We start from the raw sequence: 21,320 nt of genomic DNA, 5'->3' as shown, positions 1-21,320 counted from the left end.
AATTATTTTTTAAAACGCTGTTTTTCTAAAGTTATTTTCTAGGGTTGTTTTTTCTAATAATTGTTGCCCTTCTGTGCATTACGTACCGATTTGAAATAAATATTTTATTGAGAAGTTAAAATTTCCCATGTTAAACTTAGAAGAAGAAAAAAAACACTTAGAAGTGGTCGGTCTAATTTTTAATAATATTGTAGGTTTTGCTTCCCTTAAACTCGGAGATATAGGAATTTAAAAAAAAAATCCCAATATCGGGACTGAAATAAACCAATTACAAAATTAATGATGAGGTCATGTAAAAACTCACAAGAAAGGACGATTGCCGTGACGTTGAATCGCCGTGAGTAAAGCGACACGGGCATCAAAAATAAACATTACTCCCCCCCCAAATAAATTTAAATAAGTCACGTGTGCCAAATGGTTAAACATGAAATAGGAGGGAGGGGGAAAAGGAACATTCCATCAGTTATCTCATCAAGTGCGCGTTCCTGGTGTTGGTGCACGCTCCTGTCACAGGTACGCACTTATACTTTAATGTTTGTTTTGGTAGGTAGCCAAATTAGATCATTAACACCACGACACCGACGTTATTGTGATTAATAGTTGAAGACGGTTTAACGCCAGTTATAGGCATTTGTTATTTAGAATTCCGTTTATATAAACACTTTTAGTTCATTGATTCAATGCGGCAGCGTGGGTGTGCCGTCAATTTGTTGAGTTGTAGTATGAAATCTTCATTGCGAATTTTCACCCCTTGCTCTATTGAAGAAATTTGTTAGAGATTGAATTGAAACCTGCTAGTAGTGGTGGTACCTTAACTAAAGCATGGAAGAACGCAGTGGTTGTTCTGATCCATTTATGGGAACCACTTGATGGAAGATAATCCGTTCATAATGAATGCCTGTCAGTCTCTTTATGAAAACAGGTGATTTTCTTTTAAATAACGTGAATGTTAATAAAAATAACCCTAATAAGATTCACATTCTCTGCTAGAAGCACCCTTGTGTCAATACCAAAGGCCAAGTAAAATCATTCAATATTTGGCTGCCACATCTAATTGATTTGAATTTGGATTAATAGTCATTAACTTAATTTTTACATCAAAGACCGGTCCTAGATGTCCAATCCACTGCTCTGCCAGGCCCTACATTTCAAAATGAATTTGACTTTTGTCTTCGTCTGTGGCAGTCAGTGATTTAATATAATTTTGAATTTTCACTTCAGAAATCACCAGATCAAAATGCTAGAAGGGCCACTTAAATCCTTGCTGTTTGTCTTATGGTGTAAGAGTGAATGTTTATTGGATCTTTAATCACATTTAACAATAATCAGCTACAGTGTTTTGTTGAAATTTGATTCAAATTAAGACATGTTTGGGTCACTGTTTATAGCAGCCTTTGCTTTCCTTTTTGAAATATTTTTTTAATTGTTATCAATTTAATTAATTTATTTTTTGCTTGGAATGCCACTGAAACTGCAAACTTCTTTTTTGCCTCCTAATAACAGCACTGTGTCTGATGCTGAATTTAGGAAAGAGCAGCGGCGACAATAGAAAAACTGATCAATTTGAACTCTCACTTAAATGCTTGTGAAGTAGATGTTTGTATTTTTGATAAAGTTTGCTCTTATTTTTTTTCTAAGAGGTAAACCAAACTCTTACCAAACCAAACTTGACAATTTAGCCATTTTAACTACTACGTTAACATGTTTCCTGCCCAGATTAGACCACAGTCCTTGAGCGTCAGGGACCTTGCACTGATTAAACCTGAATAGTAAGTGTCTTAGGGGGTCTTACACTCTTGTGCCACAATACTGCTCTCGTGTTGAGATCTGGTTTCAGGCTCTGTGTGCACTCAGCATTGGGTTATGTCATCAAACTCCGATGTTTTCTGTGAAAAATCATTCATGGTGTCTTGCCCAAGAAAGTAAGTTTACTTAAAAACTGGTTAGATTTTTGAATTGTGCCACATCCTTCTGTGACACTATAGTCAAATCTTCTCTTTGCTTATCCATTGCTAAAAAGCAGTCTGATCCATTCCCTCATAAAATAGACTTTGGCTGCTTAGCAACAGTGAATGCCATCTAAGCCTAAATGTCTTTGGCCACTCCCCATGCACTGGGATCAGCAGGGATGTAGTTCTATGTTCACTCTTGGTTGACTAGGAGCTGGGCAGTGCTTGACCATTTGATCAGTGTAGGTCTGCCTTAAACAAACAGCCATTAAAGAAAGAAAAAAAGAGGTCCAAAGTAGCACATATGGGTTTCCTGACTCAAAATGTAACATTATCTTTCCACAGGTGACTGAACACAAGGAGGGAGCTGTTTCTGGACAAGTGCTAAAAGTGAGTCTCCTTGGTACTCAGTTTATGGGATTTTTTTGGTCTGTGTCTGTGCAGATTTAGCTATTTATTGAGTGAAATTTCATTCATTTGTTTATTTAGCAAGGTATTGTGGTCTGTGACATTTAATTTGACATTGGATAAACAGTATTTCCGCATCAAGATTTCCTGATTAAGAAATTATAGTGCTCAGTAAATGAATTAAATTTAAACCTGAGACTTGCAAAATAACCTTTGAATACCACTATAGTATAGTATTATATGCCCCCAAGCAAAAATTATACTGATACTAGCTCGAATTGCATTTTGGTTGAAAAAGTCATAAATAATTTGTTCGTCCAGCTCCTGTTACAATAGTCATTGTTGGTGAGTGCAAGCAAAATCCCTTTCGAAACTGCAAGCTTGATTTTACAACCATCAGTCTTTTTCCATTGGCTTTTTACATATGTTGTTGCCAGTGGTTTATCCTTTTCAATCTTCTGCATCCTCACTCTTGTACCCATTTGCCCTCATGTCATGGCTTGATGATGACCAGAGATGCAGTTGTTCTTAATTTCCTTCATCTTAAAGTCTGTAGCTAAATTTCATTCAAATTTCAGCACGTGGCAAATTGTTTACCAGGCTTATCCAGTGTAGAATTTTTATGAAGAATGCTCAAAAAATCCTAGCAAAGTCCATTTTTCCTTTAAACACAGCATTGATCTGGAATTTTGACCTGCATATGTTTTCCCTGACGTGTGCACCCAGAGAGCTGCATTATGTTACAACCATTCTTGTTGCATGGTAAGCTGTGTCAAAACATTTCTTCACCACCATTATTTTTCACCCCCATTATAAACAGATGTCCATTGAGGATCAGCACACTGAATGGATTTGCGGAAGCAACAATATTACCACATCACTCAACTCGCCAACAGAAGACCAGCTGGGTTCATGTGAAACTTTTCAGCGAAGCTCACCTGAGAATGATAGGTGCTCCGTGAGCTCTGGTGAAATGGTTCTAAGAAGCAACAGTTTTTGTTTGGTGGACCAGTCTCTCTTGACAGTTTCATCCCTTGATGAATCATCTAGCTCACCATCTGCAGCGTGTGCATCTCGACCCAATGTATCTAATATATTGACTGCACCCATCTTACCAGATGTATGTGAAAAAAATACTGAGAATTTAGGGAATTCATGTCTTGGCAGGACTATCATACTGTCTGACAACAGTGAGCTCCCCACTGAAGAAGACCATTTGAGGATGACTACATCTCCTATTACTATGCCATCTGAAAATCAGAGGTGTCTTCAGGCGACCATTTTATGTGAAGAATCGCCAGCTGGCAAATTATTGGCTTGTGTTGATTCCGAACCTTTGGTGCATTTTTCTAACACTTTCACACCGGAAAAGTGTATTGCCTTTGAACCTGCTTTGTCAACTATACAGGACATTGTTCGGGTCTCTACACCAATAGTAAACATTAAGAATAACATGCTTCCCCACTTAGAATCTTCTTGCACTGAAAATGTATGCAGCCCAATATTTTTCTCTGGAAAAAAAACAACTTCCACTCTGTCTAAACACTGTGTTGTGGGACAGTCTCCATCAGCCAAAAAGAAGAAAATGGAGGTCAACTGTTCCAAATCTGACTTGACTAATAAAATCTCTAAAGTTATGACAAGAGCATCAAATGACAAAATTGATTCAGTGTCTTCCCCAAAGCATCACGGAGTTCAAACAAATATCCTCACCAAATGCACGAAAAGTGCGCGAGGAGCTACTGTGTTTACTCCAACTAAAGTATGGGATAGCAATGTTTTTCTGTCTGTCACAACTAAAAAGGAAAACAGTGCTTACAGACATGTTACTCCAAGAGCTATGCCATTGGGTGTAACAATCAAAAACTCATCCAAGAATACTATGGGTATTGAAACAAGCAATAGTAGCATTGTCACAGAGCAAACCGCTTCATTCCAGGCAGACGGCTCTCCAGCTCTGGGTGCTGGCAACAAAACTTTCTGTTCACCATTTCCAGAAATTCCCACTGATAAGTGTTCACGGATAGATCCGAAACCGACTCCACAGAAGAATGCAGCAAACAAAATTGAGGTCCGGTCACTTTCAGCACTGCGTCAGGGCATGAGGCAGTCTCAATCTTCAACAAAATGTTTGCAGTCCTCATCGTGGCCACAGAAGGATAAAAAAACAATACCCACTTTCTCAACTGCTGTTAATATTCCAAGACCTGGGAAGCAAACAAAGCCAGAACCTGTAAACAATTCCTTCCAGAGCAAACTCATCTTGCAAAGTGAGGACGCAAGAGAGCTGACAAACATCAACCTAGTGGTAAGTAGAAATCAATTCTGTGTATTTAAAAGTATACTGTTAAATCGAGATTTTGAGCAAATGTATTTGCATGTTTTTGCGTAGGACTGATGTATTGGGTATGACTGACATATTCAAAAGCTGGGATTTTTAAGCCACCATTTTTGCAGGTGGAATCTGACAAGGTGGGAACAGGCATCTTGGAAAATAGCAGAAGCCGACAACAGACATCTCCAAACCAACCACGTGGACGATTTCTTTCTCAAACACCCGTTTCCAGGACTGATACGCAGCCTATCAGGCAGCGACCAGGAAATAATTTGGGGGTCGACAATAGGGTGTCTAAAGGAGTAGAAACACCACCTTCTAAGCAAAGAGGCTTTGCAGGTGAAAACACACTCCAAGTACATTTTAGAGCTGTATAAATGAATATACCCTATAGACTAGGTTGCTGTATTTGGGATGATTTTACAGCTTTTCCATTGTAGGATGACACTTCATATACAATAATCACACTGATCACTCTCCAGTGTTTTTGAATCATCTGCCAAGCTTTTAATAAGAGCAGTTCTAAGAAAACAAATTCTTAATATTTTTGAGGTTTTATTTGAAGGTCTGTAAAAAAAAAATAATGGAGGCAATATCCTAAAGATTTGCTATATTTCAGATGTGAAATTGTGCTCAGAGATTGCAATACAGAATTACGGTAAATGATCCATGGTTATTTGTTAGAAGTTTTTAAGTCCTAGTCCTGAGAAATGCAACACCATGTCCTCTGTCTCCATCCTAACCAAAGTTCTCCCATTACTTTCCATAGCAGGAAGGCAGCAAAATCAGGCAACAAATCTCAAGCAACAGCAGAATTTATCCCAATCGCCTTTTGCTCCATCTACTGGGTCTCGACTACCACGAAAGACTCCAGTGACAACCAGGAGTGGAAACAGGGGACGCATTCACAGTGAGAAGGATGAAGGTGCAACACAAATTCAAGATCAATTAATTAGAGCCTTACCTTGGGTTGGGGTCTTCATGTGGTTAGTATTGTATGATTGGTTCTTCTGATGGGTTTTAATGATGCGTTAACGCTGTTTCTCTTTTAAAAAAATGAAAAATCACATCTGCTTGTCCCACAGTTGGTGCAGGTGTGCTTAAACAAACTCCTATTAAGACTGTTTTGGTCAAAGGAAAATTGACATCAACCCCAGGAAGGAGGCCTGGATCAAGTAAGATCACACTGGTGTATATACACGGTTTTTAAGTGTATAATCTTTTTAGAGGACCTTCAGTGACAGTGTTCTTGCTCTTGTAGCTGAATGCTTAAATGCAGGTTCTTTTATTTATTTATTTTTTATACTACGATAAAGCACTAATGTGATGAATATTTCCCAATGTACATGGACTGCAAGCTGTTCATTCGAGAGAGCCCCTCACCTGTAAGCCCTTTTCAAGGTTTCTTGTTTTTCACCAGATGGGGTTTGTTTGTTCTTGCCTTTTTAGGGTTTTGTATCCTCATATCAACTGTAGATCTGTATAAAGTTGGTTGAGAGATTGTTGTGCTTAAGGGCAATATGAATAAATATAACTTTCAAATATGTATATTCTAAATAGTTTGATTAATTTGACTTTAGTAATGTAATTTTTTAACAGAGCCAAAACCCCTTCACCTAGTTTTTCCTCAACCATTTTTTTTGCCACAGTTGTACGCACCACAAACACATCTACTAAAACCAACAAAGAGGCTTCTCCGCTGATTCCTTTCAAAAGAACGCCGTCATCACGACCTACTCCTCCAACACCAATTAAAGCAGGTAAGAAATTTATCTCTAATTGCATTGAGAATTCCTTTTCGTTGTGTAAACTTGCGACAATAGCTCACTATTTTTATTCTAAAACCAACAAAGGAGCTTCTCCGCTGATTCCTTTCAAAAGAACGCCGTCATCACGACTTACTTATCTAACACCAATTAAACAAGGTAAGACATTTCACTCTAATTGCATTGAGAATTCCTTTTCTCTGTGTAAACTTGCGACAATAGCTCACCATTTTTTTTAGCAACAGCTAAACCTTTGGGCAAAAAAAAGTGTTGTGACACTGTTTGCATTCATAGACAGTGACACAGTAATCTACACTGCCATTGCTAAGGACAGCTGTGTCAGCAGTTCAAGTAATAGGAACAACCTTGCTGAAAGCTGGCTCATCTCGTGCTCATCTCACTACTTAAGCGGAGAAATTAAGTACACAGTGAGCACAAGGAGGGCTACAAATTTCCCTATTGGTTGCCCTATTGCTACTTGGTCCTCCCATAACCAGTCTACCCTACTTTACCCCTCCATTTCTAAACCCTACCATCCTGCCCCTACTTTTACACTTCCCCCATCAAGATAAGTGTTGCTCAGTTTTGGCCGAAGACTGGCTTTACTAGGATTAAGGTCTTTAAGGACTATGGAATATTGATGTCCTAGCTGGGAATTACATCATGATGACGTGGATGCTTTCTCTTTTCTTTTTGTCTAAGTGGCAAGACTGATTTTTTTTGGCTGTCGGATAGCTGAATTGTCTTACATTTTTAGACAAGAACTTCACTCTTTTTGTTATGTATATGGTGGCATCCTACATTGATTAATAAGAGATGTTTTGGTCTCCAAAGTTTTCCCTTTCAAACATCCACATACGTCTCACAGCTAAAGGATTAATCCGAAACATTCAGTTGTTGTCAGGATCTTGGAAAAACACGTTGGTTTTCCAAGCAGGTGAGTCTGTTTACTTTGTTATATTGACACTATTGGCTTTTTGGCCTCTGATAAGTAGTAACATTTGCTATTTTTGTTATTTGCTGTACTTGACTTGTGTTGGGAACTTTGAACTTCTATGTTTAGTATGACTGTTTACTTGCCTGTCTAGCAGGAGGTTCATCTTTCATTTCACCACAGCAGTCATTTTAATTTCATTTAAGGTAGTATACAGTTGGATACCTATGATTAAAGTGAAATCATTATTTCACTAGAATATATATTTTTTCATTTTTATTTTCCCTTTTGTATACATTACCATTTCATATAAAGCATAAGAAAGAAAAGAGCGCTTTATATTGCCCACATGGGGGAGACCTAGTTATCTTCTTTCAGTCTGACATGAACCAAGGTTATTTTGGGCTCTGTTGAGCTCCAGTTTGCTCTTCATGTCCTTGTTTACAGAAAACAGAAAACTATACCAAAGTATATTGTAATTATTCAACTAATGACTTCTTTTAAAAAAGCACAACTAATTAAATGTTGACACGAGGTACACAAATATGGCACTTATTATTTTAGGACAACAAATGTAGTGTTCCATGAAATGTGATTTATTCCATTGTGCTAACAGGGCTCAAACAAAGTGACTGATTGTATTGTAATGAACCATGCATGCCATGACCAGTTCTGTGCTGTGATATCTCCATGACAGGCCAACAAAAAAATCTCAGTAATGTGAAATTTAGGGTCCTCTGATTCTTCAGTTCCTGTTTATTTTGTGTTGACAATTGCAGCCTACAGCAAGTGATTCAGTCTAGAGCCACTTCACATTCGTCTAAAACCTAGGACACGGCTGCTGTGAAAAACAGCAGCATTAAATTAAAATGTTGTGAAAAATGAATGTCAAGCTAGTGTTGTAATAGTAATGAATGATTGCAATTTTTAGACATTTCATTCCAACTGAGAGGACACATTTTCACCAATCTGGTGTCTTGAAAGTGTTATCAGTTGATTGCTGTCAGGTGCTGCTGGTTTCAGAAGAAACCTCATTTATTAAATTGTCTATGTTTGATCGGTAGGAACAAAAATTTGCACCCACTGCGGAATAGTTTGGATACCCCTGACTTACTGCATGTTTAAGAGGCCTAGTGCTTGAGCAGACAGCAGAGGGCAACCTCATTCAAATAAACCAATCTTGCTGAGAAGAGCTGGTTCAACCCTCCCTACCAGTTAGGGTGTACCATTCCTCTGTCAACAGCCTGCATGGGTAGTCTGCAGTACTCCTGCAACCCCAGTGAGGGGGAAGTAAAGAGAGTGGCTGGAGAAGTATTTATCTCCCACAGTTATGGAGTTTCATTCATTCATCTTCCATACGGTACATCCTCGTAAGGGTTGTGGGAATTGCCGGAGCATATCCCAGCTGACTTTGGGTGAAGGGCAGACTACACCCTAGACTGGTAACCACCAGTCAGCCATAGGCCCAGTGATGGACTTTATTTTCCTATTTATGATTTCCCTTCAAACAAATAATGCTTTTCATCTATTGACTTACACACACACGAAAATACGTGACTCAGGGATGTGCGTGTTTAAGGTTTTGCAACTGACATTGCTGTATTCATTTCACTAATAGTATGCCTCTGTTTTATAGTTGGTAAGGCATGATCTCTTATTTGTCTGTGTCTTCCAAGTGGGTGCACTTGTTGGTCGGGTACAAAATATCGTCATGAACTGATCTAAATCCAGACTGTGAGCTAGATGACCCTTCCTTGTTTACCATTGTTCTCGATTGGATTAGTAAATGGAAAAATAATTGCATTCAGGGCATCCAGGGCATGACTGTGCTATCTGCGAAGCAGCACTGGGTATTGCCAGTCCTGTTGATTGAACAGAACATCTGTGGACCATACAACCATGCACAACTTTACAGGGAAGCTTGCTGCCTAAAGACTACTGGACTGAGGGTGTTGTTGTCAGACAACATACAGTACTGGTCTTATGGAAGGAGGATTGATGATGATTATGAATGTCACAACTCTTGATGGATATTCTTTTGCAGTAGAAAAGAACAAGCCCAAGACCTCTACCTGGCCACCAGCATCATCGTCCCGATCCACACAGAATCATGGACCTCCAGATGTGGTACCACCCAGTACCCCTAGGGATGACAGAAATGACCAGAGGCTACAAAATCTCGGAAAACTCCTTGCCGCCTCAAACTGCAGATTTGAAGCCATTGCTATTGTCCTGCAGCAAACACTGGCTAAGGTAGGGTAATTCTTTTTGGTATTATTTTAATTAGTTTGTTTGTTCTTTATTCCATTCAGAACTAAACAAACAAAATTCCAGAACATTTCTTGAAGAAAATAGTTTTATGGCATCTGACGCTGCCGCATGGTATCCTTGTGATGCTTTTGATCGAATCACTCTTGTGCTTGGCAGCTTTGTGAAATTGATCACATCCATAATTGCAGGGTGATGTCAGTTGCCATATGTGAAATGCAGAGCAGCATATGTCAGCTCTAATTGCAAATTATTGAAATTACAATTTCGTTTTATTGCATGGTGTGAGGTTTATATTTAGACAAGGTTTTGTTGTGCTGGTTGTACGCACTGGAAACCAGTAGCCCGAGAATAGAAGGCTCTTGCTATCATAGCGGGAGAGTGCCCCCAGCTGTTGACTTGATATGGAAAAATGAGCTTGTGGCTACACCACTTAGACAGCAATGCACATTGTTTCTTATCTTCTGTTTGAATGGCATGACAATGGTCATGGGAGGTAGACAGTTGGCTCTTAGACCAGACGCCTAAATAAGCATATTTAACTGCTTTAATTTTACACTCAAAATATTTCCAACTGGTTAATTCATTTGAAGTAGTTACTGAAAAGAAGTTTTAATCTATTCTTATTGTGTGTATGTGTACAGCCGAGAGATTTTCTTTGTCAGGGACTGCAAACATGGGTTCAACTAGTCAAGAAATTAAATACTCTATAGTTTTCATTCATTCCTTTCCTGAACCGCTTATCCTCACCAGGGTTGCGGGGGATGCTGGAGCCTATCCCAGCTAACTACGGGCATCAAGCAGGGTACACCCTGAATTGGTGGCCAGCCAATTGCAGGCCAGAAGGAGACGGCAAACCATTCATGCTCACACTCTTACCTAGGGGTAATTTAGTGTTCAACCAACCTACCCTGCATGTTTTTGGGATGTGGGAGGAAATCGGGGTCCCCGGAGAAACCCTCACAACCCTGGGGAGAACATGCAAACTCCACACAGTGAGGACCCCACCCCCATGGGATCGAATCCTCGACTCCAGAACTGTGAGGCCGACGCAATAACCACTCGGCAGCCTTAATATGATGAAAACATTTAGTAGTTTTATTAGTCTTTTTCAGTAACTATAAAATTGGTCATTTGAATCTAATATTTGGGTTTCTTCTGTCCTCACAAGTTACATTTAAAGACCAAAACACTGCCACACTCTTAATGATCACGTTCAACTACAAGTGTGTTTAATGGTCAGTACAGTAATGATAACAAAAAAATAGACTCGTATCAAAATAATTTTAAAAAAGCATATAAAGGGCACATTTGTCACCATTTACTGTCGGTGTGCGACAGATGAACTTCGGGTACTGTATTTTATCGGTTTTTTGGGGGTGGGAAAAGAAACCTTGTGATGTTTAAGAACTCTTTTTTTTTTTTTTTTTTTAATTCCTTGGTTTGGTTAATCTCGGTCCACGTGTAGCAGATTGTTATTGACTGTGAAATGACTTGCCATAAAGTGAAACTGGACACCCGATGTGTCACTTTAGGAAAAGGGTGTGCTTGTGTAACAGTGGAATTGTGGGCATGAGGTCCACAGAGGGAGTGGTCTGGAGATCTAGTGGATGATTTAATGCTCCTTTGGATGAGATTGGGGGGATGGTGGTAATGAAGTCGCTGCCTGTGTCCCGCCGGGAAGGTCACTTGGCATCTTAAGGTCTGCTCCATCATCTTTACAAATGATCAAGCTGCTCTATTGCGACTGCTCGCATGTGCCGTCTTAGTTATCTCACCTCAGTAGGGAGGAGCCTCTTCTTCCTTTGGAAGCCTGCCCCTTTTTGTGTATTGTTTTTAATACAGCAGTTCACTTGGCAGTAAGTTACCTTAGCTATACAAGTGGCTTTTTCTAGGAGGATGTAAGTGGAGGTGGTGTGCCCACCTGGACTGCTTTTTGTCCTGGCAAACTCGATGTGTCCAAAACCCAGTGGGGGTGGGGGACCCAGACATCGAAGCCTGGATATATGATGGGATGCTCAGGCAGCAGAGTGTGCTTTAATTCCCCCTGTGCTGCAAAACAGGTATCTTACTTTTACAGCTAATTTGTAGGTTCTGGTGTTAGCAGCATATAAAAGGCTTTTGTGCATGATTGCTATTCAGTAGGGAAGTGATGTTAGGTTATATATATTTTTTATTTATTTACAATCATGCCTGACATCATCATTATCTGGTATGTTACCCTCAGATCAGTACAACAGATGAACCATTTTAAATTCACTCTTAATAGTTTTACATCATGGTGCAAACCTGAAGAGCAATGCAGCAAGTGCTGGTTCATTACACAGTCAGATGGGAGCAATTAAAAGAACGTTGCTAGCAAAATATTCTTTAACTAAGACTAAATTCAAATTAATATAAAATTTGACTTGTAAAAATACTCCCTTGATTCCCTTTCAGTCAGTAATTATTTAGCTTTTTTTTTCACCGGGAGCGATATTCTTATTTATTGTGCTTATGAAGATTCAATGTGTATATATTCTGCTTCCCTTTTTTTCATTGTGATAGTTAATTTTTAATTTAGCAATCTTTACTCTGTCAACTGTTTATCAAATTTTACTTTTAGTTTATCATCATCACCATGTTTTTTTACTTTGTTTTAACCTTGCAGCGTGATGAAGAAGAAGGGAAAGGCAGGGAACTTTCCAAGGAGTTGGTCAAGCTACGAGAAGAGCTAGGTAAGTAAACCTCCCTTGCCATTGCAATATGGGAAGTACACATTACATTATCTTGTCTTGTTTCCTTACTTTTTAATGGTCTTTATCTTTAAATCAATTAGCAACTTTTTTTTTTCTTTTGTGTTTGCTTGGTTCAAATACCACGTTTGAATCTTAATTCAAATTTTAAGCAAAGATTCAAAGCAAAGATCTTTAACACTATGCAACATTGCTTGGACATCTAAAACAAGATTTTTGTTCATTTTCTCAGTGTTATAAATTGTTTTATGTAACATTTTTTCAGTCATGTGAACTATTCTCTGATATTGGCTGAAAACCCCCTATGTCGCATGTTTTACTCTTTGTCACATTTATAGGAAGAGTGTAAAGGAGCGATTGATATTAGTATTGCAGTGGGGAGAAAAATTCATTGTGTGAATTAATATACTTAAATGATCTCTGTGATTTGGTATGACAATATTTATCATTGTCGTTTACACTTTAAATGGTAAATGTATTTACTACAGTTAATAATTTGCGAACCCACAAAGGCTGACTTGTCCACTGACTTGACCCATCTAATGAAACAAATCCCACCAAATATTTTATTTAGTTATTCTTAGGAACACCCCCCACGCACCCCCACACCTTGTTATAAGTGCCTCGGGACTTACACATGACTGCTATTAAAAACTGAGCACTGTTCTAACACATTCTTTAGTCAAGAGGTCTGTCCTCACCTCAAGTAGACTTTGTTACATGGACTATAGCAACAAATATAAGAAAGTTCATATTCACTTTCTTCTGCAAGCTTCCTATAAAACAATAGATTCATGTCTTCATCCTGTAATGCGATACTCTCGGTGCCACCTATCTCAATGTTTGCCACATATTGCCTCTACGAATTTGTTGCCAGAGCATCTAACTTTAGTTGTGGTAGAAAATAGACATACATTCACCGTTTGAGCCAAATGGTGTGCGTTTCAAGGGGCAGAATTGGACTAAAGACTCATATGACCAGACCACAGTTGCACATGCTTGAGGAATGCAGTTTGTTGGCCTCTTCGTGCCAGAGTCTGATAACTGGTTCCAGTATTTGCTTTGCCTCTCTTCTTGGATCTGGTACGCTTATTCCACTCTGAGGAAGGTGGCGTAGTCACGTTTAATTCCACTTAAGCACAACATCTTAACAGACGATTGAAACCATCAGATATGCAGGTATCAATGTTAGTTAAAAATAGCTAGATTAATCTGTTATTGATTGTCTTGGATGAGCAGGATTCTGGATTGCGTGTTATCACTACTGTTGGGCTGCGCAACACCCTCTGCATGCACAAAGTTAAAGGGCCAACAATAACAAGGCAATAGTGTATGTGAAATCTTTTACTTCTTGCCTAATTTTTGCAATGTCAAAATATGCAATTGCAGTACCTTTCCCCGCATTATCTAGTTACATAAGCCTTATTATTTAAATCATTTTTAATTTACAAAACATTTATTTTGCCTTTCTGAGCAAAAGGCTTCCTAAATATTACAAGTCCATAACCTCTCCCAGCAACATGGATCTACCAAATGCTCTCATTTTGCAGTGAGCGCAGTAAATTCATCCCAGCGGCTGGAAAAAGAAAAGCAGGATTTGCAAGATGCTTTGGACTCTGCAATGCAGAGAATGAAGGAGCAGCACCAGAAGGACAATGAAGAGATGGAGCAGAAACTGCAGCTCTTCTACCAGTCTGAGTTTGACAAGCTCCACCTTAGCCACCAGGAGGAGGCAGACGAGAGCAAAGCTGTGCTAGAGAAACAGGTTTGCCCTTCTGAACTCAATGTTGATCTATTAGTACTCGTTTACAGTAATTGTATGAAAACAGTCTATTAAAAATAGTCCATCACATAACTTGTTAAATATTAGGGATGTACAGAAGTAATTGCGCCGCTTGCAATGTTTTGTTGTTGTTGTTTTGGAAAAGATTGACCAACTCAAAGTTAGTCATGACTTCATAAAGCTGGAATTGGAGAAGAGCCATGTGGAACAGATGCAACGTGTCCAACACCAACATGAACAGTCGGTGGAAGGTGAGTGAGTGGAAATTCTTTTCATTTGAAAAGATCAACTTCATTTGGCCCCTTGAAGATGTTGGTCAACCTAGGATTTATTCATGCTTGGGGAAAGAAAATATAGTGAATTTAATCTGGAATCAAACTTGTAATCACATTTTAAGAATTTACATTGAGCCCATTTCTTTTCATGGTATACATGGTGGCCATTTTAACTCTGATTTTAGATTTCCACTAGTATATAGAAGCTGACACCAAACATCATCCATCTATCTATATTTGATGGATTGAGCCATGACCCATAATAGGTTTTTGTTGTAATAATATCATGACTTGTTCAGAACTCAGGAAAAGCCTCACTCAGCAGCTGGAATCTTCTTCTGCCAGTTTCAAGGATGCTGAGGCTGCACTCAATGTGAGTTGGAGTGTTGCACTTCTAACGTAAGTAAAATGTCCCTATGTCATGCATTGAAGAAAGTCTTCATCTCTTCTGCAGGCTCAGATTCACACTCTGACTCAGGAAAATGCTCAATTGATGGAGAAGCTAAGAGGAGAGGAGAACAAGCATCGAGATCTGCCTGAAAATCAGGTGCCAGTCTCCTTGTTATACAAGTGGGAAAATCATAAACTAAATCAGCACGCCCTATCCTTTTAACGGTCGGCTTCGTAATCTAGATTGGGATGTTTTACTAACTCGCTAAAAACATTGCTTTGAATTTCATTGCTTTCTCCTATTCTATGGCACAACTAGACCGCCGTTCATCAGTATTGTATGAGAGCCAACTCAGCCATCCATATAACTAAGAAAATTGATTGAAAGCCCTCCCCTCCCACTATTGTAGCTGAAAAACGTGTGCAGCTCGCAAACCCTATTGGCCATGAGAAATAAGTACCACTTCCTAAAAGAAGCACAAAATGGAAAGTGGACATATTATTAAATAAATGAGTTGCTTGCCCCATCGAAGATAAAACAGGCTTCATTGCACTGCAGTCCAAGGAAGATGCCTTCTTAATGTCCTGTCACTAGATAAATTTTGTTTGGTTTATCTGTCTGTAGAAGGACTCCCATACTGTGTTTCTGGAGCAAGAGTTAAAAAGCCTAAAGGTGGTCCTGGATATTAAAAACAAACAAGTTCAAGAACAGAAAAAGATGATGATAGAAATTGACGGACTGGTAAGATGGAGCTAAAACAATTGGAAAAGATAAAAATTAAGGATTGATCCAGTGATTCCCTTAAGCATGACACTTTTCACCTTATTTGTTTGCCAGATTGAGAAAAATGGGAAGTTAGACGAGAGCCTTAAGAAGGTCCAGCAGGAGAACGAGGACCTCAAGGCTCGCATGGAAAAAAATTCTGCTCTCTCAAGGTAGGTAATCTGAATCTATGGTGTGTGGTGTCCATGAGAATTAAATTTAATTCTTGTACAATAATTAAAACTTGAAGGTTTACCCCGTGGTATAGCTACAATTGTAGTTTATCCTCTTGCAAATCTATAAATCCTGATCATAAAATGTGATAATGTTACAACCATTGCTATAATTTTTTAATTAGTAGCAGAAGTGTAGGATTGTTCCTTTTGCAAGCTGTCTAAGATGCTATGTTTATGGATGCAGGCAACTGTCGTCAGAGCATGCCATGCTGCAGGAATCCCTCCAAAAGCAGTCAAATGTGAACAAGCATTTGTCAATGGAGATTGAAGAGCTGCTTTGGAAACTCCACAATGGGGAAACGGGCAGTCCCCAGAAGTTGTCCCCAGCCTCTTCATCTCCTTCCCACTCTTTTAGCTTCCAGCCATCTTGTAGCTCCGACGCCTGCTCTGTCTCCCCGCTCCCCCCCCAGATAACCACGGCCCCCTGCTTACAGGAAGCAAACAAATCAAAATCTTCTGTCACTTGAGGTCACCCTACTGACCCATAAGCCTATGGGGTGGTCTGATATGGACAAGAAAGACTAAAAATGAAGCACACAAGCACTTAAAATGTAAATTCATGTTCTTTGGCTTTCTATAGAGGGATGGGAGTGGGTGCATCTCAGGACTTGACTGTCATGAAACACTATTTTTCTTTGTAGTCACTGGATTATTGCCCGTTTGTTTGTTGCTACTATACACTGCATGTACATAACGACTAAGCTTTGGTGTTTTCACAAGTAGTATGTGGTAGTGGGATCCTACCTGTCGAGGTAAAAGTACACCTAACAGTTACAGCAAGATACAGCTGGACACTTGAGCAGGTCCAGTATCCCTTCAGAAGATTATGTGGCCTTAAACATGTCGGCTTTCCTCCTTTTGTTGTTTTACATGAGGACCAAACCAATTCTAGGCATGTGTGTTTTGTGTCATCTCCTAATTGGAGCTTTAAAGTTGGGGTTTTTTTTATTGGCAGGAGGCTACATATGTATACTAAATATTTTTTTGTGTGGTTATTTGATATTATACAGCTGAGATATGAAATTAATAAACTTGTTTTAAACTTGTTCCATGAAATATACAGGATTATTTTGTTCTTTTGGTATAAGGCTCAGAAAAAGTTCGATATATTTAGGTACTGGGTGTATTTTGTTTTCTTATTTGAAATACACTGTAAATGTTTCATCTGGACTTTTGTTATCCAAATTCGGATGCACGTCAAACCTGCTGTTAGGAGTCCAGCGACAAAATTGACCACAGCTGTGTAGATAGGAATTGCCAGTACATTGCCTAGTTCAATTTCATATTTTTAAAAACATGAATTTTGCGACACTTGCTCCATTCCAGAAGTTGTTGCCTGTAGGTTATTAATTAACCAGTGAAGGCCTTTCGCGTGTTTTGGGAGTGAGCCGGGAGAGCGTGGTTCATTTTGAACTTGTATAAAAAATGCTCCACATTTAGCTTGTTAAATTGTTTTTGTTACATATTAGTAAGTTGTCACAACAAACTGAACATTTGGATTTAAAAATTAAAGCTCATAAAAAGTGCTACCTGAAGTGCAATTTGGGTTAATTCTTTATTTCACATGGAAGCCAAACACTTCAAATTGTCCCAGGTGTGCATGCGTGTGTGGAATTTGTATTTTACTCCGTAATTTGGTGAGCTTCCCTCCAGCAACACTTATGAGAATAAATGCCTGAAGATAAATAGTTCTGTATATCAGGGGCATAGGGGACTAATATTAGTTACTTTTATTGTTTTCCTATCCATTGTTAAAAGAAAATATCACAATTGATCATTCAGCGTTTTGATATGGCCAGGAGTCTTAAGCTTTCTGTAGTGTTGCTGTTGAGAAAGTGGTGGGGGAAAGAAGCACTAAAATGAAACGCGTTCTGGGCAACTGCAACACATTCCACATGTGGAGTGCATTAGAACGTCAGTCTGGCAAAATTTTCTTCTTGATCCAGATTTTCCTGCTCGTGACTGACAAAGCCACAGCAAAGCACCTAATGCTGCTCTCATCTTTTCCAGTGTCACACTTTAGCATGAAAGTGCAAAAAGGAAGTGAAGATATGTCGTCTTAATTGGACCCACTAAGTACTCAATCATTCACAATAATAATTATCCTTGAAAAAAAATGGACACCATGATTTAGCTTCTTTGGGCATGTTTTTAATCAATCAATGAAAGCAATGCAGAAGCTATTTTGACATGATGCTGGTCATCACAAGTGTCTCGCCATGCTGGTTTTTGGCTTTGCAGATGTACTTTCCGAAATCAATGGTTTCCATGTCTTCCACATTGAGTACGCTTTGTGTGATGCGTATCGTTTGACCCCGCCCCCGATTGATCAGCCTCCATGATGTCTGGACATGAACAGGACGCTGCCCCTACAAAAAGAAGAAAGAAAAAAAACTATTGTACATATACCATACAATGGTACACCCCCATGAGTTTTACAAATACATTGTATTTTTTTTTTTTGTATTTCATTTTCACAATACATTCTTGGTCTCCAAAAATATATAAAGGTGTGTTCAAACAGATTTTGTTTTGTTTTAGTATGTATTATTCAAAAATGAATAAATTCACGTAGGAAAGCCATTTTGGCTTTAACATTTGTCATTAACTAATTTGTATATACCTAGTTTCAATCTAATATCAAACTGAAAGGAGTGTCTGATTTTCATTTTAAGCCTGGTAATGCTCTTACCTCTCCAGGAAAAGACCAGGTGAAGTTCACGTCGACATCCGGCTCCCCTATCACACTGCAGGTTACATTGATGTTTTCACCACCGCTGACCAGATCAGAGGAGGCTTTCAGGCTCACAAATGGTGGACTATTGGGGACTGTTTAAAGCAAAAAGAATGCAACAATATTTTCGACCGGTTGGCTTCACTTTAGTTCTCTATTTGAACCGTTAAGCGGACAGATGAAAAGCACAAATAAAGTCAGCTTTACCCTCCACATAGAGCAGCTGGTATTTAGGTGAGATCTGTGGTGTTCCATTGGTCACAGCCCTGCAGTAGAACACCCCCTGATACTCGACTCCAGGTTTCTGCAAGACAAAACCTTTGGCGGGGTCATAGATCACCAAGGTCTCATTGGAAGGAATCTCCTCAGGAGGAACTTCTCTATGGAGTGACACTTTGGCTTGCGGGGTAGTCACACGACATGGCACCACAGTCGGTTTATCAGGACGTAAGTACACGATCTGGAAGTGAATGTCTGATGGGACAAACAGGTTGTCCTTGTCTGCAACAGACGCACAAATGTGTTGACCAACATGTTTTTTTATTATTATTACTGATACATGCTTTTAATTCATGTCACCTGAAAAATAGATTTGGGAGGAATACACATGTTCGGGGTCTTTGTGGCACTCTCGACCATCACACACCACCACCCAGCAGCTGTACTGTCCGGTGTCGGCAGCTGAGGGTGACGTCAGGAGAAGTTGGCTGTACTTGCCGCTCTGTATGATGCTGGGGGTGGAAAAGATAGAAAGGTTTTTCATCTTGCAAAAGCATCAAAATGACAACAGGTCTACTGCTCACCTAAGACGAGAGTCATTGAAGGTGTCCAGGTAGGATGGATAAGACCACCCGATGTTGCTGCCTTTGCAGCGGAGCTCTATATTTTTCCCGGGAGTCAGAATTGTGCTCTGGCTCAGACGTAGGAAGCGACCCTTTTCTAACACCTGTGTCAGCAAGCTGTGGCTTCTCCCACCGCCGTCTTTCAGTTTAGGGTGACGAGCCTTCCCCCGTTTTCCACCTGCTCTGATGCGGTTCTCACCTGGATCCTTTCTTCTCTTGGCATGCTGACAGGAGCCTTTGAAAAGAAAGGAGGGCCAATTTTGCTTAAGTGCAAAGTAAAAAATATTCAGTTTGGAAATGTATCTGTTAATAGTTATAAGGTTTTAGCATTCCACAACTTAAAAGTTAATTGGAAACAAATGAGTACATTTAAGTTTCATTATTTGTGAGCAACCGCATGAGCAAAAAAGGCAATCAGTTCAAAATAAACTTTTGAAACATACTGTACTATTTTAAGGAGTTTTGTAATCTGGTCCACGTTATCATCTAAGACTGAGAATCTGGAGAAATCTCTGAACAGATGTCGCAAAATAAGGCCATATACTTTCTCAAACACTGGCTGTGATGGACCGATGGATTTAATTATTGTATTCCATTTTTATATGCTTCTTATGCAACATCCCCACTTCACTGGATTTGCCATTTGTGTTATATGTCAATAATTTTACCACATTGGATTTTGAGCTGCTGCTCTTGAGGACTATTTGAGGTTTTCAACAGCTGTAACAACATTGGAGCAGAATGTTTGAAATCCTTTTCCTCTGGCACGTGACCAGTTTCACTGTCACCGTTGATGCTGGTCATTTCCTTCTCCATGAGCAGTGAAATTAATCTACAAAAATAACCTTTGTGCTGGTGAGAACATCCATGAGTAATACTTTACGATGAAAGAATGAAGGACGGCTGCTAGTAGAGGTAAAAAACAAAGGGAGGTTTAATCAGAAATATCTGCACTCTAGTGAAACTACAGACTGAGAAAACTGCATGTGTGATTGTACAGCAGTGCAAAAATCAATCCACCTTTTTTTAAATAATAAATCTAGTCGGTCTTGGGTCAGCTGACTTTGGATAAGCAGTAAGGCACTAATACAATATACTAAAAAGGCGATTGGTATCAAACTATGTATGAACTATATGGTTTCACCATCAATGGCAAAAGGGTCCTGCTTCAACCAGGCTCCCCATATTAAATCCAATACATTCATCCATTTTCTATAAGTCAAATTGAGTTGACGGTTGCAGTAGACTTACCATGTTGGAGCTCCACCCAAAACAATGCCAGACAAAGCACAACACAGAGTTTCATGCTGTGCTGTATGTTGGTTCCCAAGGATCTGCAGGGTAATCGTCTTCCCAAGAGAATGTGTTTAAAAGGACTTCACAACAGTAAGGATGTCAGATTTTTAGGTTTGCCAGAACTCTGCAGGCTCCAGCTGCATTCTTCAGCCCTCCAGCTCCATCTCTCATCGAGAATGAGAGAAAAGTTAAAATGGGAGGAAAGTAATGAGGAACTTCTGTTTGCTCCATCTACTCACTGCTGGGGAAAATATCTTCAACGCTCTCTGCTGGCCAAGAGTGCATCCTTCTCCTCATCTTGCCATAAATATAGGCAGCTTTCCTAAATAGCGGACACATATACAATATCCTATCCTTCTCACGTAGGTAATGGAGTGTGACGAGCTTGAAACCTATGTCAAAGCCTAAATACACTTTGTACACACTTGAAATCTCCCAAAAGCATGTTATGGTATCATGACTCCAACATGAAACTAACTATTTAACCTAACTGTATGTTTGTGTTTCTGTCATGGCATTGTGATTTTTTTCCTTAATGATGATGAGGAGTATTGTTTTGCAACATACAGACGCTCCCCTACTTACGAACATTCAACTTACGAACAA

The 21,320-nt window shown here is 39.3% G+C and overlaps 2 protein-coding genes across 6 annotated transcripts; one reads left to right on the top strand and one right to left on the bottom strand.

Moving 5' to 3' along the window:
- The first annotated feature begins 353 nt into the window (after positions 1 to 353).
- On the top strand, positions 354 to 16,898 carry LOC144082895 (uncharacterized). 5 transcript variants are annotated; one of them, XM_077610368.1, is made up of 17 exons: positions 354 to 513; positions 2,295 to 2,339; positions 3,178 to 4,665; positions 4,815 to 5,031; positions 5,465 to 5,617; positions 5,778 to 5,867; positions 6,342 to 6,452; positions 6,546 to 6,617; positions 9,437 to 9,645; positions 12,311 to 12,377; positions 13,946 to 14,160; positions 14,324 to 14,429; positions 14,753 to 14,826; positions 14,908 to 15,000; positions 15,469 to 15,585; positions 15,682 to 15,779; positions 16,027 to 16,898. In XM_077610368.1, the coding sequence occupies exons 1-17, from the start codon at positions 415 to 417 to the stop codon at positions 16,307 to 16,309; spliced, it is 3,537 nt and encodes a 1,178-aa protein (XP_077466494.1). In that variant the 5' UTR covers positions 354 to 414; the 3' UTR covers positions 16,310 to 16,898. The 5 variants fall into 5 exon arrangements, with proteins under 5 accessions (XP_077466494.1, XP_077466495.1, XP_077466493.1 ...); XM_077610369.1 differs by having other exon boundaries at positions 5,462 to 5,617; positions 15,472 to 15,585; XM_077610367.1 differs by having other exon boundaries at positions 355 to 513; positions 5,462 to 5,617.
- Positions 16,899 to 17,971: 1,073 nt separating this feature from the next.
- LOC144082665 (platelet-derived growth factor receptor-like protein) lies at positions 17,972 to 21,001 on the bottom strand. Its single transcript, XM_077609950.1, has 7 exons — positions 20,954 to 21,001; positions 20,670 to 20,878; positions 19,380 to 19,653; positions 19,156 to 19,307; positions 18,784 to 19,077; positions 18,535 to 18,671; positions 17,972 to 18,211 (listed from the first exon to the last, which is right to left on the bottom strand). Exons 2-7 carry the CDS (start codon positions 20,722 to 20,724, stop codon positions 18,023 to 18,025), a joined length of 1,101 nt encoding a protein of 366 aa, XP_077466076.1. The 5' UTR covers positions 20,725 to 20,878; positions 20,954 to 21,001; the 3' UTR covers positions 17,972 to 18,022.
- Positions 21,002 to 21,320: the final 319 nt, after the last annotated feature.

Source organism: Stigmatopora argus, chromosome 9 (assembly GCF_051989625.1).
Source record: "Stigmatopora argus isolate UIUO_Sarg chromosome 9, RoL_Sarg_1.0, whole genome shotgun sequence".
In the NCBI taxonomy this organism is placed as follows: Eukaryota; Metazoa; Chordata; class Actinopteri; order Syngnathiformes; family Syngnathidae; genus Stigmatopora; species Stigmatopora argus.
This window is presented reverse-complemented; position numbering and strand designations above follow the sequence as displayed.

What these genes read in the sequence shown, in the direction of transcription:
- LOC144082895 (XM_077610367.1), top strand. Translation starts at nt 415, where the DNA reads ATGGTTAAACATGAAATAGGAGGGAGGGGGAAAAGGAACATTCCATCA. An exon ending in GGTGCACGCTCCTGTCACAG is followed by an intron (nt 514 to 2,294) that starts GTACGCACTTAT and finishes ATCTTTCCACAG; the next exon opens with GTGACTGAACACAAGGAGGG. An exon ending in CAAGCTACGAGAAGAGCTAG is followed by an intron (nt 12,378 to 13,945) that starts GTAAGTAAACCT and finishes CTCATTTTGCAG; the next exon opens with TGAGCGCAGTAAATTCATCC.
- LOC144082665 (XM_077609950.1), bottom strand. Translation starts at nt 20,724, where the DNA reads ATGAAACTCTGTGTTGTGCTTTGTCTGGCATTGTTTTGGGTGGAGCTC. An exon ending in CCAGCTGCTCTATGTGGAGG is followed by an intron (nt 18,672 to 18,783) that starts GTAAAGCTGACT and finishes TGCTTTAAACAG; the next exon opens with TCCCCAATAGTCCACCATTT. An exon ending in CCTGGTCTTTTCCTGGAGAG is followed by an intron (nt 18,212 to 18,534) that starts GTAAGAGCATTA and finishes TTCTTTTTGTAG; the next exon opens with GGGCAGCGTCCTGTTCATGT.